The sequence below is a fragment of the Monodon monoceros genome, unplaced genomic scaffold (assembly GCF_005190385.1).
Source record: "Monodon monoceros isolate NGI ecotype Baffin Bay Population unplaced genomic scaffold, NGI_Narwhal_1 Super_Scaffold_15, whole genome shotgun sequence".
Lineage (NCBI taxonomy): Eukaryota > Metazoa > Chordata > Mammalia > Artiodactyla > Monodontidae > Monodon > Monodon monoceros.
The window spans coordinates 37,416,186-37,432,889 of NW_021703771.1; the positions used below are offsets into that span (position 1 = coordinate 37,416,186).

General features: G+C 37.8%; 1 protein-coding gene across 3 annotated transcripts in view; it reads right to left on the reverse strand.

Moving 5' to 3' along the window:
* PDSS2 (decaprenyl diphosphate synthase subunit 2) overlaps positions 1-16,704 on the reverse strand; it is a 261,592-nt gene that overhangs the window by 85,103 nt on the left and 159,785 nt on the right. For all 3 annotated transcript variants that reach the window (XM_029223452.1, XM_029223451.1, XM_029223453.1), the window contains one exon: positions 7,319-7,393. In XM_029223452.1, coding sequence (XP_029079285.1) covers positions 7,319-7,393 — 75 coding nt within the window. The remainder of the gene's footprint in view (positions 1-7,318; positions 7,394-16,704) is intronic.

Genomic DNA, 16,704 nt, shown 5'->3' on the forward strand with positions numbered 1-16,704 from the left:
AAAAGAAAATCTCAAAAGAGAACTAAAAAAAAATTATATACATATATATATATATATATATATATATGATCACCTCAGTAGCTCCAGAAATAAAAATGGTCAAAACCTAACATTAATTTCTGGTAAAAAACCCTCAGGAAATTAAGAATATAAGGGAACATATTCACTAATCAGGAGCCTCTGTCAACACCAAAACCAAAACCAAAACCTGCAGCTAACATCATACTTAATAGTGGTCAAATATTGAATGTTTTCTTCCTAGCATCAGGAGGAAAGCAAGGATGTCCATTCTCACCACTTCAACATTATACTGGAGGGTCTAGTTGTTGGATCTGGGATTTGCTTTTATCCTACATACATACAACCTAGTGAGTTAGTCTGTTACTGTTTTGCTGTTTTGTGGATGCTAACAGAAGACATAAGACTCCTGGTTCAGAGATAAAGGACTTTATTATTTATGGCATGGGAAGAATCGTGTGCATTAGCATATTTGTGTTGGTTACCCTTTACCCCAAATCCTGCAGGGGCAATGCAATGGGCTCAGACGGATGCTATGCCTTCAGTGGACTTATATTACAGCTAACGAACACTGAGTTTGGGGGATCCACTGCTTTTGCAGCAAGAAGTGATGTATATATTTATTATCTTGATTGTGATGATAGCTTTACTGGTGCACACATATATCAAAACATATCAGATAGTGTACTTTAAATATCTGCAGCTGACTTACATCAATAAAGCTGTCAGAAAAATGAGAAAAATCTTCCATTCCAAGCACTCTAGGCCTTTCTATATCATTAATTTAACAAATATTTTTGGGCTACTACTAATGTGCTAGGCACCGTGCTGATATTGGGATTACTATGGTAAACAAAATCCTTCCTCCCATGGAGTTTATATGCTTGTAGGAGGAGACTGAAAGTAAACAATAAGAAAAACATCAGATGGTGGCTATTGTGATTAAGATAAAGAGAATTAAGTAGGGTGGCTACTTTAGATTGGGGGTGGGTCATCTCTCTGAGAAGATGATACCGATGTAGAGATATGAATATCAAGAAGGGGCCAACAACATCGAAGTGGGAGAAGAGCACCTCTGACCTTCATCATTATTTTGGCTTTCTAACTGTTCTCATTTCCCTCCAATCTCCTGTAAGCCACGCTGAATAACTTCCCCGAAGGTTAATATGATCGTGTAATTACTGTGTTTAAAAACCTTCATTCTCTCTCTTATCTCAATTACTAAAAAGGATATTAGCTCTACATTCCAGCATTATGAGTCTTCTTGCATATGACAAAACCTACTTTTCCAGTCTTCTCACTATTCCTTTATTCTAACATGGAGAAAGCCCTGATCTTACGTATGCTTCCCTACTTTTGATCATGCTGTTTCTTCTGCTTGAAATGCCATCCTTCTCCTCAAGGATGCCATCAGTAGACATCCTTCCTATCCTTAAATGTCTGTCTCAAATATCACATTCTCCATAATATCTTTTCTGATTTTCCCAGCCAGATGTAATTTTTGTTCACAAGTCCCTCCTGTTATATTTCTCAATGGGAAAAACTCAGCTTGCTCATTTTTTATTATATTTTAGGTGGTGGCATAGGGCTTTGCAGATAGGACATAATCCATAACTTCCTAGTGGACTGAATTATCTTATTTTTGTTTTACTTGAAAGCTGCATGAGAGCCAAAAAAAAAAAAGATAAACATAAAGATAAACTTCCCGTGGATGTCCAGTGGTTAAGACTTCGCCTTCCAGTGCAGGGGGTGCAGGTTCAATCCCTGGTCAGGAAGCTATGATCATATGTGCCTCACGGCCAAAAAACCAAAACATAAGACAGAAGCAATATTGTAACAAATTCAATAAAGACTTTAAAAATGGTCCACTTAGGGACTTCCTTGGTGGTGCAGTGGTTAAGAATCCCCCTGCCAATGCAGGGGACATGGGTTCAATCCCTGGTCCAGGAAGATCCCACATGCCGTGGAGCAACAAAGCCCGTGTGCCACAACTACTGAGCCCATGCGCCTAGAGCCTGTGCTCCGCAACGAAAAGCCACCACAATGAGAAGCCCGCACACCGCAATGAAGAGTAGCCTCTGCTCGCTGCAACTAGAGAAATCCCGCGCACAGCAATGAAGACCCAATGCAGCCATAAATAACCAATAAATAAATAAATAAATAAATTTATAATAAAAAAAAATGGTCCACATCAAAAAAATCTTTAAAAAAAGAAAAAGATAAAACAAATAAGTGGATAGAAGTTATCTTGCCCCACAAAAGCGATGATATTCCTCATAAGAGAATAATCTACTGGAAATATAATGTGTTTAGAAAAAAATAAAACGGATCTTTACAATTTCAGTGACTCTGTTAAAATCAGTTCTTTTCCAAGACAACTGGATTCTCTTTAAAACCCTCTCACTTTCCTGAGACTGGGACCAAGCTAACATGAGCAGAACCTCTGAAAATAGGGAAGAAGTCTGCTGTTATCCATCTCAACACCAACATGGGTTGAAGACACATGCCTTACAGAGGACCTTGATTAGATTCCTAAGGAGGGAGCAGGAGTGGATGGGAAATAAACAATAAAAAATCAGAAAAAGAGTGTGTTGGGATCCCCAAGATCACCCCCAGGTTTGATGGTTTGTGAGGAGGATACACAGGACTTAGCATATAGTTGAACTCACAGGTGTAGTTTATTACAGCAAAAGGATACAAAGTAAAACCAGCAAAGGAAAAAGGTGCAGAGATGAAGTCTGGAGGAAACCAGGTGTAAGCTTCTAAGAATCCTTCCTCTACCAGTGGAGTCACACAGGATGTGATTAATTCCTCCAAGAATTAACATGTATGAGAACATATGTGAAATGCTGTCTAGCAGGGATATTCACTGGAGACTCAGTTTTCAGAGTTTTTGTTGGAATTGGTGATGTAGGCAACCACTGCCTAGGATGTACCAAAATTCCAGACTCCCAGAAGGAAAGCAGGTGATCAGTATAAATAACATTGTTTGCAGAGACAATTTAGGTACAGTGAACTGCCCTTATCAGTTAGAGAATGGTGGAAACATCCCTAAAATCCAAGGCCAAACTTACAAGCAGTTTTTCTAAGGACAGTAGTCCTTTTCTGCATAGGGATATATTGAAAATATTCTTACTTTTTTAATTCAAGGATCTCACTTTCAGATTTTTTTTTTTAGCAAATAGTATGAAATAGAGCAAAGTTATGTACACTAAAATGTTCATCACAATATTGTTTAAATTAGTTAAAAAAAAAAAAACCACAAGTGTCCAAAAACTGTGGACTGGTTCAGTAAATTATAGTACAGTAGTATGAAGAAATATTAAACAGCCATTAAATATTTTTGAAGACTTTTAATAACAAAAATGACTATCCTGGAGAGTAAATCAGGATGAAAAATTATATGTACAATAATAACTCAAAAATGGGAGAAATATAGAATGAACTCTAGAAGGAAATACACTAGAATGTAATCATGATTCATTTCTGGGGGATGGCTTATATAAAATAATTTTTATTTTCCTCTTGACCTTTTCTGTACTTTCAATTTTTATTTAATGAACATGTATTTATTTTTCTAATTAGAAAACAAGTTATAATAATAAGATAATTGTGTTAAAAAGATTTTAGATAGGGCTTCCCTGGTGGCGCAGTGGTTGAGAGTCCGCCTGCCGATGCAGGGGACGCGGGTTCGTGCCCCGGTCCGGGAAGATCCCACATGCCGTGGAGCGCTGGGCCCGTGAGCCATGGTCGCTGGGCCTGCGCGTCTGGAGCCTGTGCTCCGCAACAGGAGAGGCCACAACAGTGAGAGGCCCGCGTACAGCAAAAAAAAAAAAAAAAAAAAAAAAAAAAGATTTTAGATATAATGGCCTATGGATTCAAAGCAAATTTTGCTAAAATGTAAAATATTTAGCGTGCACAGTAATATGAATACGATGACTAGGGAACTCTTAGGATGGCAAAGGACCATTTAAAGTGCATTTTTTCTACCTGATGTGCTTCTTTCTTCAATTAGCTAACAAAAAAAGAAAAAGCAAGTAAAGTGAAGGGAGATATAAACACTAAAGAAAGCACAATGGCTAATTTTTATTTCAAGGAAGAAATGGTTCGCAAACTAGCAAATGCAAAAATAAAAATGTTATTTTTCAATGGACAGAACAAGGATGAATTTCCTAAATAACACTGAATCTCAATTTACGTACAATCTGTTAAGTATTACTAACATAAGTCACATACATTTTCATAGTTTTAAGGAGGATTAGGTAATTACTCTACAAACTTCTAGAGAAGGTGATTCCTAACATATTCAGTTACGATTCCCCTCCATTTGCTTTAATGCATCTACCCTAGTCACAGAGATACTACTCCACAGAAAGCTATTTTTATACTACCCAGCTTCTCCATCACTGTAGTATGTAGCCATACAGAAAACAGACCACTATTGTATCCTCATATCCCTGGAGAGATGAAATCGTTTGCAGCTTATTTTAAATCACAAAGCAATTCTTTTGTGTACTGAATTGGCCCCAGGCTACGGAGGTTGTGCAACTCACTTCCCACATGACCTCCACTTGTGGCTGCTTCCCAATCTTGTCAGAACATGAAAACCTTGAAGGCACTCCATGTGGGGGGCAGTGCTCTCTCTGTCTCTGAAATGATTCCTGGGCCAAGTTAGAAAAACCAGATTCTGAACAGCCACTGTAATGGCAAGCACACGCAGAAGGGGAAAAAAAAAGCTCAGAATTTTTCTGGTTAGGAAGGGAAATGTGGTTAACCTAAATTGGACCTAAAGAGCAAATGAAGGCATCAAGGAAGCACTCCCACTGCTTCAGTTCAACTATGCATTTTTGTTTCCGTTATAAAAAAAGAACAGCTCTTTAAATGGTTTGGCTATATTCAGAAATGTAACTGCTTAAAAAAGTTCTCAAGTGTTTGAAAGGACTGTGTTTGGGAAGGTGGTGGGGAAAGAGGGCAGATGACAAAGCACTGCTAGAGTCTTTTGAGTAAAACTTAAATTAGATAATCAAAGTCAGCAACTGGTGCTTGCTAAGTGATGGTTCATGTATGATCAACAGTCCTTCAAAGACTTTGCTGCTGCCTCTCTTCTCTTTCCCAGGAAGAAAGAGATTATATAGGACTTGGAGTCAAAAAACCTGGGTTCAGATCATGTCACTGTCAAACATGCATTAACAATTTCCAGACACTGCTTTCTTGGCATTTGTCATCTCTGAATTTTAGGCTTTTCCTCTATAAAATGGGTACCAACAAATGTCACCCTTTTCATAGGTGATTATGTAGAAAGTATAAGCAAACTGTGAAGTGCTAAGCATTTTTATTGTTGTTGCTAGTAGGTCTGCTTGAAATATAAAAAGTACTTAACAAATGTTCACAAAATTATTAATAAACTGGAGTAATTATAGTGGACAAATGATAAGAGTAAGTCAAGAACCTTAAAATCAACAATAACACTTTCACTTAAAACTCAACAGATATTTAACTATAAAACATTAATATCTTATGTGGAACTAAACTGAACACCTTAGAAATATCCCGGGGGGAAACAATGCTTCAGCTGCCAGAAGAGGTCACTGTAATCATCAGATATGGTAGGATCTCAGGTATGGCAGAGGCATGCTAGCAAATCAGGCTTCATTTAGGTTACAGAGGCAGTGAATGGGAGGTTAAGAGCCTGAGGTCTGAGGTTCAATCTCAACTAACAAGTTGTATGACTATGGGCACATTAATCTTTTCTAAGCCTCAGTTTTCACAGATGTAAAATGGGGAGAGCAGCAGTCTCTGCTAGCAGGATTACTGTGAAGACTTTAAGGAAGAAACAGGTGAATTACTTACCACAGTGTTATTTGCTTACCCACCATCGTCTTCATCATACTATATACAAGGGGTCTTTTTATAAGTGGAACTAGACCAGGAGTCCTCCATTTTACAATCTCCTATTAACCTTCAGCCATGGTAGAGAACTATGGTATGTTTTTGTTTTGTTTTGTTTTGTTTGTTTTTTGCGGTACGTGGGCCTCTCACTGTTGTGGCCTCTCCCGTTGCGGAGCACAGGCTCCGGACGCGCAGGCTCAGCGGCCATGGCTCACGGGCCCAGCCGCTCCGCGGCATGTGGGATCTTCCCGGACCGGGGCACGAACCCGTGTCCCCTGCATCGGCAGGCGGACTCTCAACCACTGTGCCACCAGGGAAGCCCTATGGTATGTTTTTGAAAAACACAGGAAAGGGGGTCTACTGTGGTCATATACCCTGCCAGGTCCCCACACAGTACTATGCTGCTTAGGTGAAGTTCGATATGCCTGCCAGGAACTATGGTTCCCTGAACCAAATGATAGCAGATGTTCAAGGTGTAATTCTTCATATTTCACTAACCACTCTCTGAACCATCCAGAATCCCTGGGTTATACTTTTAAATTTTAAATTTCATATCCAAGTTGCTCATGCCCTAGGTTTCACTTCCAGTAAAATTTCTTTCTTTTTTCACATGGAAATGTCAAAAAGCTTAAGATGTGCATACATGCATATTTTTTTCTAATTTGCAGTGAGTGAAATCTTGCTAATGCAGAAGCTGAAGAAGTTAGAATAATGAAACACTTATATAGGAGTCCCTTATAATATTTTATAACATGTTAACTGATGGTGGTGGTCAATGAAGCAATTGCTTCACATTCAATATCCTGCTGAAATGAAATAACTGCATTTTAAGGAAATAAAACGTAACCCTTTTTGAGATGTCCTGCTAAATGAGTCAAAAATCCTTAATTCTAGATCTATAAAATTAATCAAAATAATCCAACTGTGCAATCATCTTACGTCTTATCACAGAGAATTTAATAATGCAGTAAATTCTGGTTCTTGGATATAGAAGACATTCCTCCCTCATGCCCCCAACAGTCACCTTCTTGGGACCATGTCCACTCTTTTGGGACATGGAAAGCCCCTTCTTCTGAGGAAAGGCTGGATCCAGCCACCTCAGCATGAGCTGCTTCTCCAGCCTGCCTGCCTTTTTGACAGTGCTACCTGCCAGCCAGAAGCATCCTGGTGTCTTTTGGGCTGCTGCAGATTGAACAGACTTTGAATCCAACAGAGGATAAGAGGTTGTTTTAATTGGCTAAATCTGCTATGTGCAAAGCATATGACCATGAATTTGTAGCCAAAACACTAATCTAAAAAAATGTCACGAACAATTTAAACACAAAACAAGAATGATGTTTTTGCTTGTCAATTCTACTTTTGCCACGAGGGTTTTTAACCTAACATTTTATAATGACTACCAAATCTTTACCTTTGCTGAAGTAGAATTTTCATGGTATACTCCTTGTACCAAATCCATAAGAGCACTTGCTAAAAGTTCCACAACCTAAAAAACAAGAAAAAAATCAAAAGAAACAATTAAAAAAATGTATCCCTATTTTTACCTCAGAATGCTTCACAAGGCTTAGTAGCAAGGCAGTATTCTGCTTGATAGAAAAAAAAAAATGGGGTTATGTGCAAAGATCCTGGCAAATGGCATTGCCCACCTGGATATTAGAGCTGTGATCCAATATTTCCGGTCATAATTCAAGCAAAAAAAAAAAAAATCTTGTAAGCATAGCATTTAATATATGTGAAAATCCAGTAATAGCCATATTGAACATAAGCTTAAATTTCAGATAACTAATGAAATTTTTTAAAAAATTAATTTATTTTTGGCCGCGTTGGGTCTCCGTTGCCGCGCGTGGGCTTTCTCTAGTTGCAGCTAAAGGGGGCTACTCTTTGTTGTGGTGCGTGGTCTTCTCATTGTGGTGGCTTCTCTTGTTGTGTTGCACGGGCTCTAGGTGCGCGGGCTTCAGTAGTTGTGGCACGCGGGCTCTAGGGTGCAGGCTCAGTAGTTGTGGCACATGGGCTTAATTACTCCACGGGATCTTCCCGGACCAGGGATCGAACTCGTGTGCCCTGCAATGGCAGGCGGATTCTTAACCACTGTGCTACCAGGGAAGTCCCTCAGATAACTAATGAAATCTTAACCCTATTTATTTGCTGAATGTTTATTTCTGTCAGGTGGATACTTTTTCAATATCCCCATTCTGGGAGGCATCACAATGCTAATTTTCATACGTAATACAGAGAGAAAAGCAACCTTTCTAACGTGTTCATTCTGTTGTACTAAAAATGCACTGTGGATATATTTGGTGTAGGGCCCCTGGGTCAAATGTACCATAAACACTGAAAATTTTTACAGAACTGTAATACTGAAATTGTATCATCAAACCTGTATTATTTTCAAGGCCCAGGCTATTAAAAAAAATCAAACAAAATCAAAAGCTTTGAACTTGTTCCAGAATGTAAAACAAGCAGAAAATAGTAAATGGTCTCTTTGGAACTACTGTACAATTTAGAGTTGTTTGCATAAACCATCTTAATTCAAGAGGATAAAACAGTGGTATTTATTATAATGTTCAGTGCAGCCATTTCAAACAAGAATTCCTCAAGGCAACTCTACCTGCTTCTTAAGAAGTCTTAGTATCTTATATACTTAGCTTCCTATGTTATGCAGTCCTGTATCAGATTTCCACTCTTTGCTTCCTAAAATTTAGCTCAGTTTTGACTGAATTAAAGGATTTTGTTTCAGCTTTTATCATTCTTGTAATTGAAGACATTATTAAGCCAAAGGATACAGACCCAAACAACAAGATACTTCAATCTCAGGTACCTTGGATTTAATAAACATTTTCTTAGAGGCAAATGACATGAATTTTTAGAAAGATATGCTTTAAAATTTTAACACATAAGCATTTATCTCCAAATTTATATTTACATGCATCCTGCACAACACACACAAGGCTGCCGATATGGAAATTTTGCTGATTAAAGGGATTATTTTTTTCTAGCTCTGCAGATGGGTTAATTTGTAAGACCTATACAAAGTCTTTTTTTTTTTTTTAATCGCATTGCCCTTTAGGTAACCAAATACTTAAGAAATATTGTAGCAATATGAGCTGCAGAGGAACTGCGAGGACAATGATCCTACAGTGTTACCAGATGTGTTGAGTTATTTAAGTGGGGAAAGAGAGAAAAATGAATGGATTTTTTCCCCCCTGAAGGTATCAGATAAGCTCTATTCCCAAATCCAGGAGGATAGAGTATTGCCAATAGGTCTATGAAAGACTGTAACTAAATGCACAGCATCAGATTGGATTACAGTTTACACAAGCAACATCCCAAGATCCCTCTGATGGTTGGACACATAATACAGATCAATCAGTCACTAAGAAATGTTATGGTTTTGAAACAGTTTGAGGTCTGAGACCAGCACTGGTAAAGTGAAGAGGGATTTACAAAAAGAAAGTCCGACACTAATTTTAACAATGGATCTGGTTTTGGATAAACAGAGTGTTCCTTTATTTCCCTGAAATTCCAGACCAGGACGAAGCAACAAAACCTTTTTATTCTCCAATTCTTTTTCTGTTAATGCAATTAGCAAATATATGTAGATCTGTACTTACAAGTTTATAATTTATAAATGACCTGTACTTCCAAACGGCCATCCTTGCTTAAGCAGAATACACCTCCACTGCCAACAGCAACCATCAAGGAAAAAGCTTTGGACTTCCTTAGGTTAACAAGTCCAGGAAGGCAAGAGAGTATAAAAAGCAGTCTAGCCTAGGGGAGTTGAATATGTCCCAGGCAAAAGTGACTTATCCAGCACACACTTAAATATCTTTCCACTGCCTGAAGTGTTTACTTTTAAAATTATACCAAAAAGAGATGTGTTTAAGTATTATCCTCCTTTAAAATTGCAAATATTTCTAGGAAGACCACAGGGCTAACAGCCCATACATATGTTAACAAGACCATTTAATGATCTCATCTTTTTTTTTCATCACATGGTTTACTACCACAGGCATTCACCTGTTTAGATAACTACTGTACTTAAATACAAGAAGGCACCTACTGGGACTTCCCTGGTGGCTCAGTGGTTAAGAATCCACCTGCCAATGCAGGGGACACGGGTTTGAGCGCTGGTCCAGGAAAATCCCACATGCCGCGGAGCAACTAAGCCCGTGCGCCACAACTATTGAGCCTGCGCTCTAGAACCTGTGAGCCACAACTACTGAGCCTGCACGCCACAACTACTGAAGCCCGCATACTCTAGGGCCCACGTGCCACAACTACTGGGCCTGTGTGCTGCAACTAATGAAGCCTGCGCACCTAGAGCCCATGCTCCTCAATAAGAGAAGCCACTGCAATGAGAGAGGCCCGCGCACTGCAATGAAGAGTAGCCCCTGCTTGCCGCAACTAGAGAAAAGTCCACGTACAGCAACAAAAACCCAATGTAGCCAAAAGATAAATTAAAAAAAAAAAAAGAAAGCACTTGCTTAATGAGCTCCTCCCTTCCCTCAGATTACTGAGGAATGATTTGTTCAAGCAACCTAAAACGGTAGCAAGGATAACGTCAGCCAGAAGAGAATCTAGAGCTCAACTGCCAGACTGTCTGAGACTAAGAGTCCCCGTCCCAGACTTTTTGGTGCTCCAGAGAAAGACCAAGACTTCTGTTCCAAGCCCAGGGGGACAAGCAAACACTTTCTACTAGAAAAAGTGGGTTTTAATTCAACAACAGAACACATGAAAAGATTATTTTAACCAAAATCAGAGGTCTCTGTAACACTGACTTGTTGCATCCTGAAACATTATTTCAGATTATATGACTGGTCACCAACACTATTATAAAGTTTAGTTTACCTGCCTAGAGAGTAATCAAATAGGAGATATGTTTCTTCATTTCTGCATTTCTGGAGGTTGTGAGAATAGCAGAATTGCTTACCTGTACATGCAAATGCAAATATGCTTTTTTCTTTGATTTGTGTCGTGTTTAACGATACAGCAATGTCATACACTATCTCCCAGTCTTCTAAGTAACACCTTAGATTTCAGTGAGCCAGAAGTCATAACCATTCACAACGTCAGTGTTATGAGCTGGTTTCTCGTGCCACCTCGTTTTTGGCTACCAGAGAGGAGGTTGCATAGGAAAGGAAGTGGACATCAAATTGCTATTCTCAAGCAAACAATCTCTGTTACCTCTCCCATTTTAATCACTACCCTCTCATCAAAGATAAGGAATAGGTAGTATTCAGATCTGTCTGAACCTTAGCACAATTACAGATCCAATATAACTGATCTTTGGAATGAATTTCTTAAATGGTTAATTTACAGGACAAATTTTACCAACTGCAAGGGAATATGTAATTGCTTCCTTCTTTATCTTTTGGCAAGGGTAACTAAAATTCAGTGATTTTTTGTAAACTGAAAAACTAAAGTGATGCATACCCTTACAAAAGGTGTTGTAATTATTATATAATAAAATTATAATTATATATTAATATAATTGTACATAATATAATTATATATAAATATATAATATATATTAATTTTATATAATTATATATTATAATTATAATAAAATTCTCAACTTAAAAATTAGAAATTGAGAGAAGTAGGAGGTGGTAATGACCAAATGGCCAAAAGACATCCTCACTTACTGCTATACAAAGATGTCTATAACATATTCTTAAGGAAACGAAAAAGAAAAGCTGGGTACAAAACAGAACAACATGATAGGTATTTTTAAAACAAAAATGAGGTCAATCTATGTGTTCATATATGCTGAGAAAAAAGTCTGAAACAGCAAAATATTGAAAATAATGATAATCTGTAAGTGGTAAGATTCTAGATGTTTTTAATTAAAATTTTTTCTTCAACTTTTCTGAATTGCTTAAATGTATAATTGCTTAGTATATAATGTACTATATTTTCTCTCCTTTTATTAGCTTGCTTTCATAATCAGATAAAATAAACCTACTTCTAGGGGGTGGGATGGGAAGAAGCATACCCTGTTTCAGTCTCAGAAAGGCTTCAAGCTAAGCTGTGTCTACAAATTGATTTATGGAATATAACAATCAATAGTCTCTTGATTAGCAAAAATAAGATCTGTAAGTGGTGATAAGCATTCTGTGCAGAAAACTTGTGCCTTTCTCAATAAATGTGATTCAGGAGTACTGTCAGTCAGCATTTGACAGATGGAATAGACTCAACAGAGTTGTACATGTTTCACTAGTAAACCAGACCACTTCGGTTTGAGCAAAGGAGCGCCTATACTAAATTTAAAGTAAAATGCAACTAAATCTTTAGAAAAATGTTAATTATAAACTGATGTGGCCCAACTGAAACTCAAGTCAGCATAAGCTGAGTTGATGTCATAAGGTAGTATAGTTGTATCTTAATTCACTTTTAAAAGGTTCCTATGTACTTAATTTGCTTGGTATATTAAAACTGTGGAGGCTACTACAGATTTATAATCGTCTTTCAAAAACTTGCACTGGGAAGGTTACTTTAATGACATTTTTTACTACAGTGTGGAATGAAAGGACAACGTGTGATCCATCACTCTATTTGGGAGGCAAATGAACCCACAGCCCCTCAGTCTTTAGTACTCTTAACAGCTGCTAGCAAAGGAAACAGTCATGTGTGTGCACGCATCTGCAGTTCTGATGGCATTAATTACACATGAATCTATTGCACTCCTCCCCCAATCCCCAGGAACAAATAGCAACGCATGAAGCAGTAGCAAAGGTAAAACACCCCTGAGGGAAAATTAATTCTAATATACATCTTGGGAGGAACAAAAGACAGATTTAGTGTAAATATGTTCTTTTCAAAGTGCTTTGGCATTTGAAGGGATACTGTCAAGATTTTTTTTTAAGTCACAAAAACTATATTGTCAGTGAAAATATTTTACAGAAAAATACTTTTATAGATAAAGGATGCTGAATAGCCTGCTAATGGTAACCAGAGTGGTTAGCTTCACTCTTCCGTTCCTCTTCATACAAATGGAGCACAAAGTATCTGAGAGTTGCTTTTAAAGAAGAAATATTTACCTACATTACCAAGGTGAGATAGAGAAGGACTGGTAAAGGAGTAGCGCTCTCCCATAGAGGCCAATAATATCTAACATTTGTAAAGCACTTTATCATTTACAAACTGGGTTTAAGCAAACTATCTGGTTCCAGGTACAGTCCTCAGCGCCCAGCCAGATCTTCCAGGTTGGCAGCCTCGTTGGAGAAGCAACCTCTGAAGAACACGGGGAGCAGAAGCAGTGGCCAAATAAGGGGTGAATCTACTCACCCACCACCTGGGCACACACAACCCAGATGAGCCCTAATCTGCATGCTGATTAATATAAATGAGTGGCTTTAATAAGCCATTGATGAAGTCGGTGAAAGAATGGTTCTCTCCACTCCTTCCTACCAGACAAGGACCAGGTTTAATGAAGACAATGATGAGAGGTCTGTTGCAGTAAACGTACCACTAACTCACAGGAGTTCTGGAAGAAGCTTCTAACTCAGCTTTTTGAAGGGAGCCTCTTCAATGCTGCCAAATATGTAAGGCCGTGCTTATTTGTGGGAGGGATGGCAATCTGTTCTAGTGAGCTGGGAACTTCTTTCTGGCTAAGGGCGAAGAGCAGAGAGAGAAATGGCACTACCAGTAGGACAGGTGCAGCAAAAACTAAGCAAATTGGTAATCTTACTTTTTAATTTAGAACAGCTGATACGTTGGTTTATAAACTAACTACTGGTAACATTTGTCAAAATGGTTCACGAAAATTCAGTGAACTCCAGAAAAGTAAAATCACAGCTGATAAAACTTAAATAGTCCACAAGTTCAGGAAAATGGCTTGAGTATGAAGTGTTGAAATTTAACATTATATCGGCTGGTGCACTCATTTCAGAAACATTTGCTGATAGCCTACTATGTACGTGGCACTGTACTAACGAGACTAGTGATGGCCATATAAAGGCCATTTATTTGTCTTTGATCACCTAGAGGATTAATACACAGATGAGCTGCATGACCTTGGGCCAGCACATCACTTCTTTGGGCCTCAGTCTGCATATCTAGGTAAGAGGTATCTGTGCTTTATCAACAGTAAGCCCCATGATCAGAAACACCTAAATGTGAAGCTGCACACATTTTTTATTCATAACAATTGTAAGGAATGGTCAATTTGCCAAAAATGTGGATTTCTTTTACTAGCAATACAAAAGTAATCCAAAAAAGTTGTTCACTTTTTGAATGGCGGTGCATGATTCTTGGCCTTATTTGTCACTTAACAATGAAAAATATAATTTATTTATTTAAACAATGATTAGGTTCCTGAAAAGTGGCAGATAATTTAAAATGCTGATGTCAAGATGAAACTTTTCAGAAGAAATAAAGAAAAAGGGGATGCTTTCCAGTAGGTTAAAAAATGGTTCTGCCAAGTACCTTGCATTGCTACAAAAACTGTATAAATAGTTGCTGAGGATTGCATGCTTAGTCATGAAACAAAGCAATTCTGTCTGTCATTATCATACAGCAGTCAGCTGCTTTATTTTCCACCTTCTCCAACATGAGAATTCCTGCACATGAAGTCTGTTGGACTCAGGATGGTCCACGTTAATATGCTCTTTACTTAAGGGTACTGTTACACCATGTTTTGACTGGACTTTCTCTGAAGAGAATCATGTCTGCCATTTCAATGATCTGTACACTTTTCCCCACGTAGCCGATAACCTACATTTTGCTTTCACTGCTTCTTCATTTGAGGGTCCTCTCAGTGATGTTAACTAAGGCTTTCCAAGTATGATTTTACTGAAAAGTTAATCCCACTTTTGAGACGTTTACAATGTGAATCTTCAGAACACCAGAATCATAGTACAGTATTTCATGCAACTGAAAGGATGCTGCTGGCTAGAATACTGCCTAGTAGTACCAGCTTTCAAAATTTTTAAACTGTAACCCAGAGTAAGAACTATATTTTACATCATGACACAGTATATGCATACATGCATATGCACAAAAATGAGTGAAAAGTTCTATAAAACAAAAGTTTCATTATTCTTATTTTCTTTTGCATTTCATTAAAAAAAAAAGTGTTGACAGTGATTTACTAAAACGATTTCACCACCCACCAATAAACAGGATGTGATCTGTGGTTTGAACCATTATCTTACATCATGCTGATATACGTCACGTATAGCTCATACTTTGGTCAGCCATCTGAATTGCAAACAAAGTCCTCAAATTTTCGCCATGCAGTTTAAACACTGTTATTCTGAAATATATTTGTAAAGGTGTTAACTTCTTTATCACTTTATAACAAAAACATGTAAATTAACTGAGTGTAAACAGGCAGGATAAAACAGAATCATTCTTGGGTACTATGGGATATATGCTGTTAGAGTGCATATCAATCTTGTTGGTTTACATTAACTGATGTTGACTATTAGCTTCAAACTTATTAGATTCATGAAAACAAATTGGTTTAGACCACATTGGCCGAAGAGTTAAATATTTCAGGATTTTTCTGGAATTCACACATACATCTTGCAAATTCCAGGGATAACATGTCCTTTGGGTAACACAGTTCACCTTTCAGCACAATCAGTTCCTCTTCAAATTGCCACACTGAAAAGCAGATGTTTGTAATTTACAGACATCCCAAGGTCGGCACTTCAAAGGCAGTCACAGAAATAAAAGCATGACTCATATGCATTAAAATCCATGCATCTTGTCTAAATTGTATTTCTTCCAAATACCTTCGCAGCTCTTCAAAATCTGTGATTCAATGAAATTCTAAAAATAACTGGCCCTACTAATACTGCATTCTAGAAAATTAGATAATCCATTTTCCCCTCCTTTAAAAAAATTGGGTAGTAGAAACTTGAGACTAGCTGCATTGCCCCTTGAATCAAATAATGGATACCCTTGGGTTCGAAATTCTCAAATCTATAAAGATATACAATTGACTTTCAAACTGTTATCTCTAATGCTTAGCACATGCACACAAAAATTTTCGTTGAATTACCAGTACTCTTTTAATATTTGAATTCACTGTATAAATCTTAACTATTTAAAAATAAATTTGTACAGTTACCACTTTGTCCAAACACTATTTTCAGAAATTTACATCTGCATATCACCTTATGGCTTAAAGTATTGATAAAATAAAGCCTAAGTTTCTCATCACAAATCTGCCATAAAGATGAGTTCACTAATTTGGGGTATTACTTTATTTATTTATTTTTAAACATCTTTACTGGAGTGTAATTGCTTTACAATGGTGTGTTTGTTTCTGCTTTATAACAAAGTGAATCATCTATGGGGCGGATATTACTTTAGATTGCTGAAATATGCATGTCAATCTTAAGATCTCTGACATTTATAAAATATTTTGGCTTCTCTATTACACCTTTGATTTTTTTTTTTTTTGCGATACGCGGGCCTCTCACTGCTGTGGCCTCTCCCGCTGCGGAGCACAGCCTCCGGACACGCAGGCTCAGCGGCCATGGCTCACGGGCCCAGCTGCTCCGCGGCATGTGGGATCCTCCCAGACCGGGGCACGAACCCGTGTCCCCTGCATCAGCAGGCGGACTCTCAACCAATTCCCCCCAAGGGAAGCCCTCATCTTTGATTTTTATTAACAATTTTTCTTGATTTCTTTGTTTCTCTTCATATTTAATGCCCTTGTCAGAATCTGGTTATATATTGTACCTTTACAGTCTTTCCTACAACACTCAGAACTGTAGACTATTGGCACTGGCAAGGAGGTAGGGGATGGAAATAATGCTGCCTTTATTTTATAGATGAGGAAAC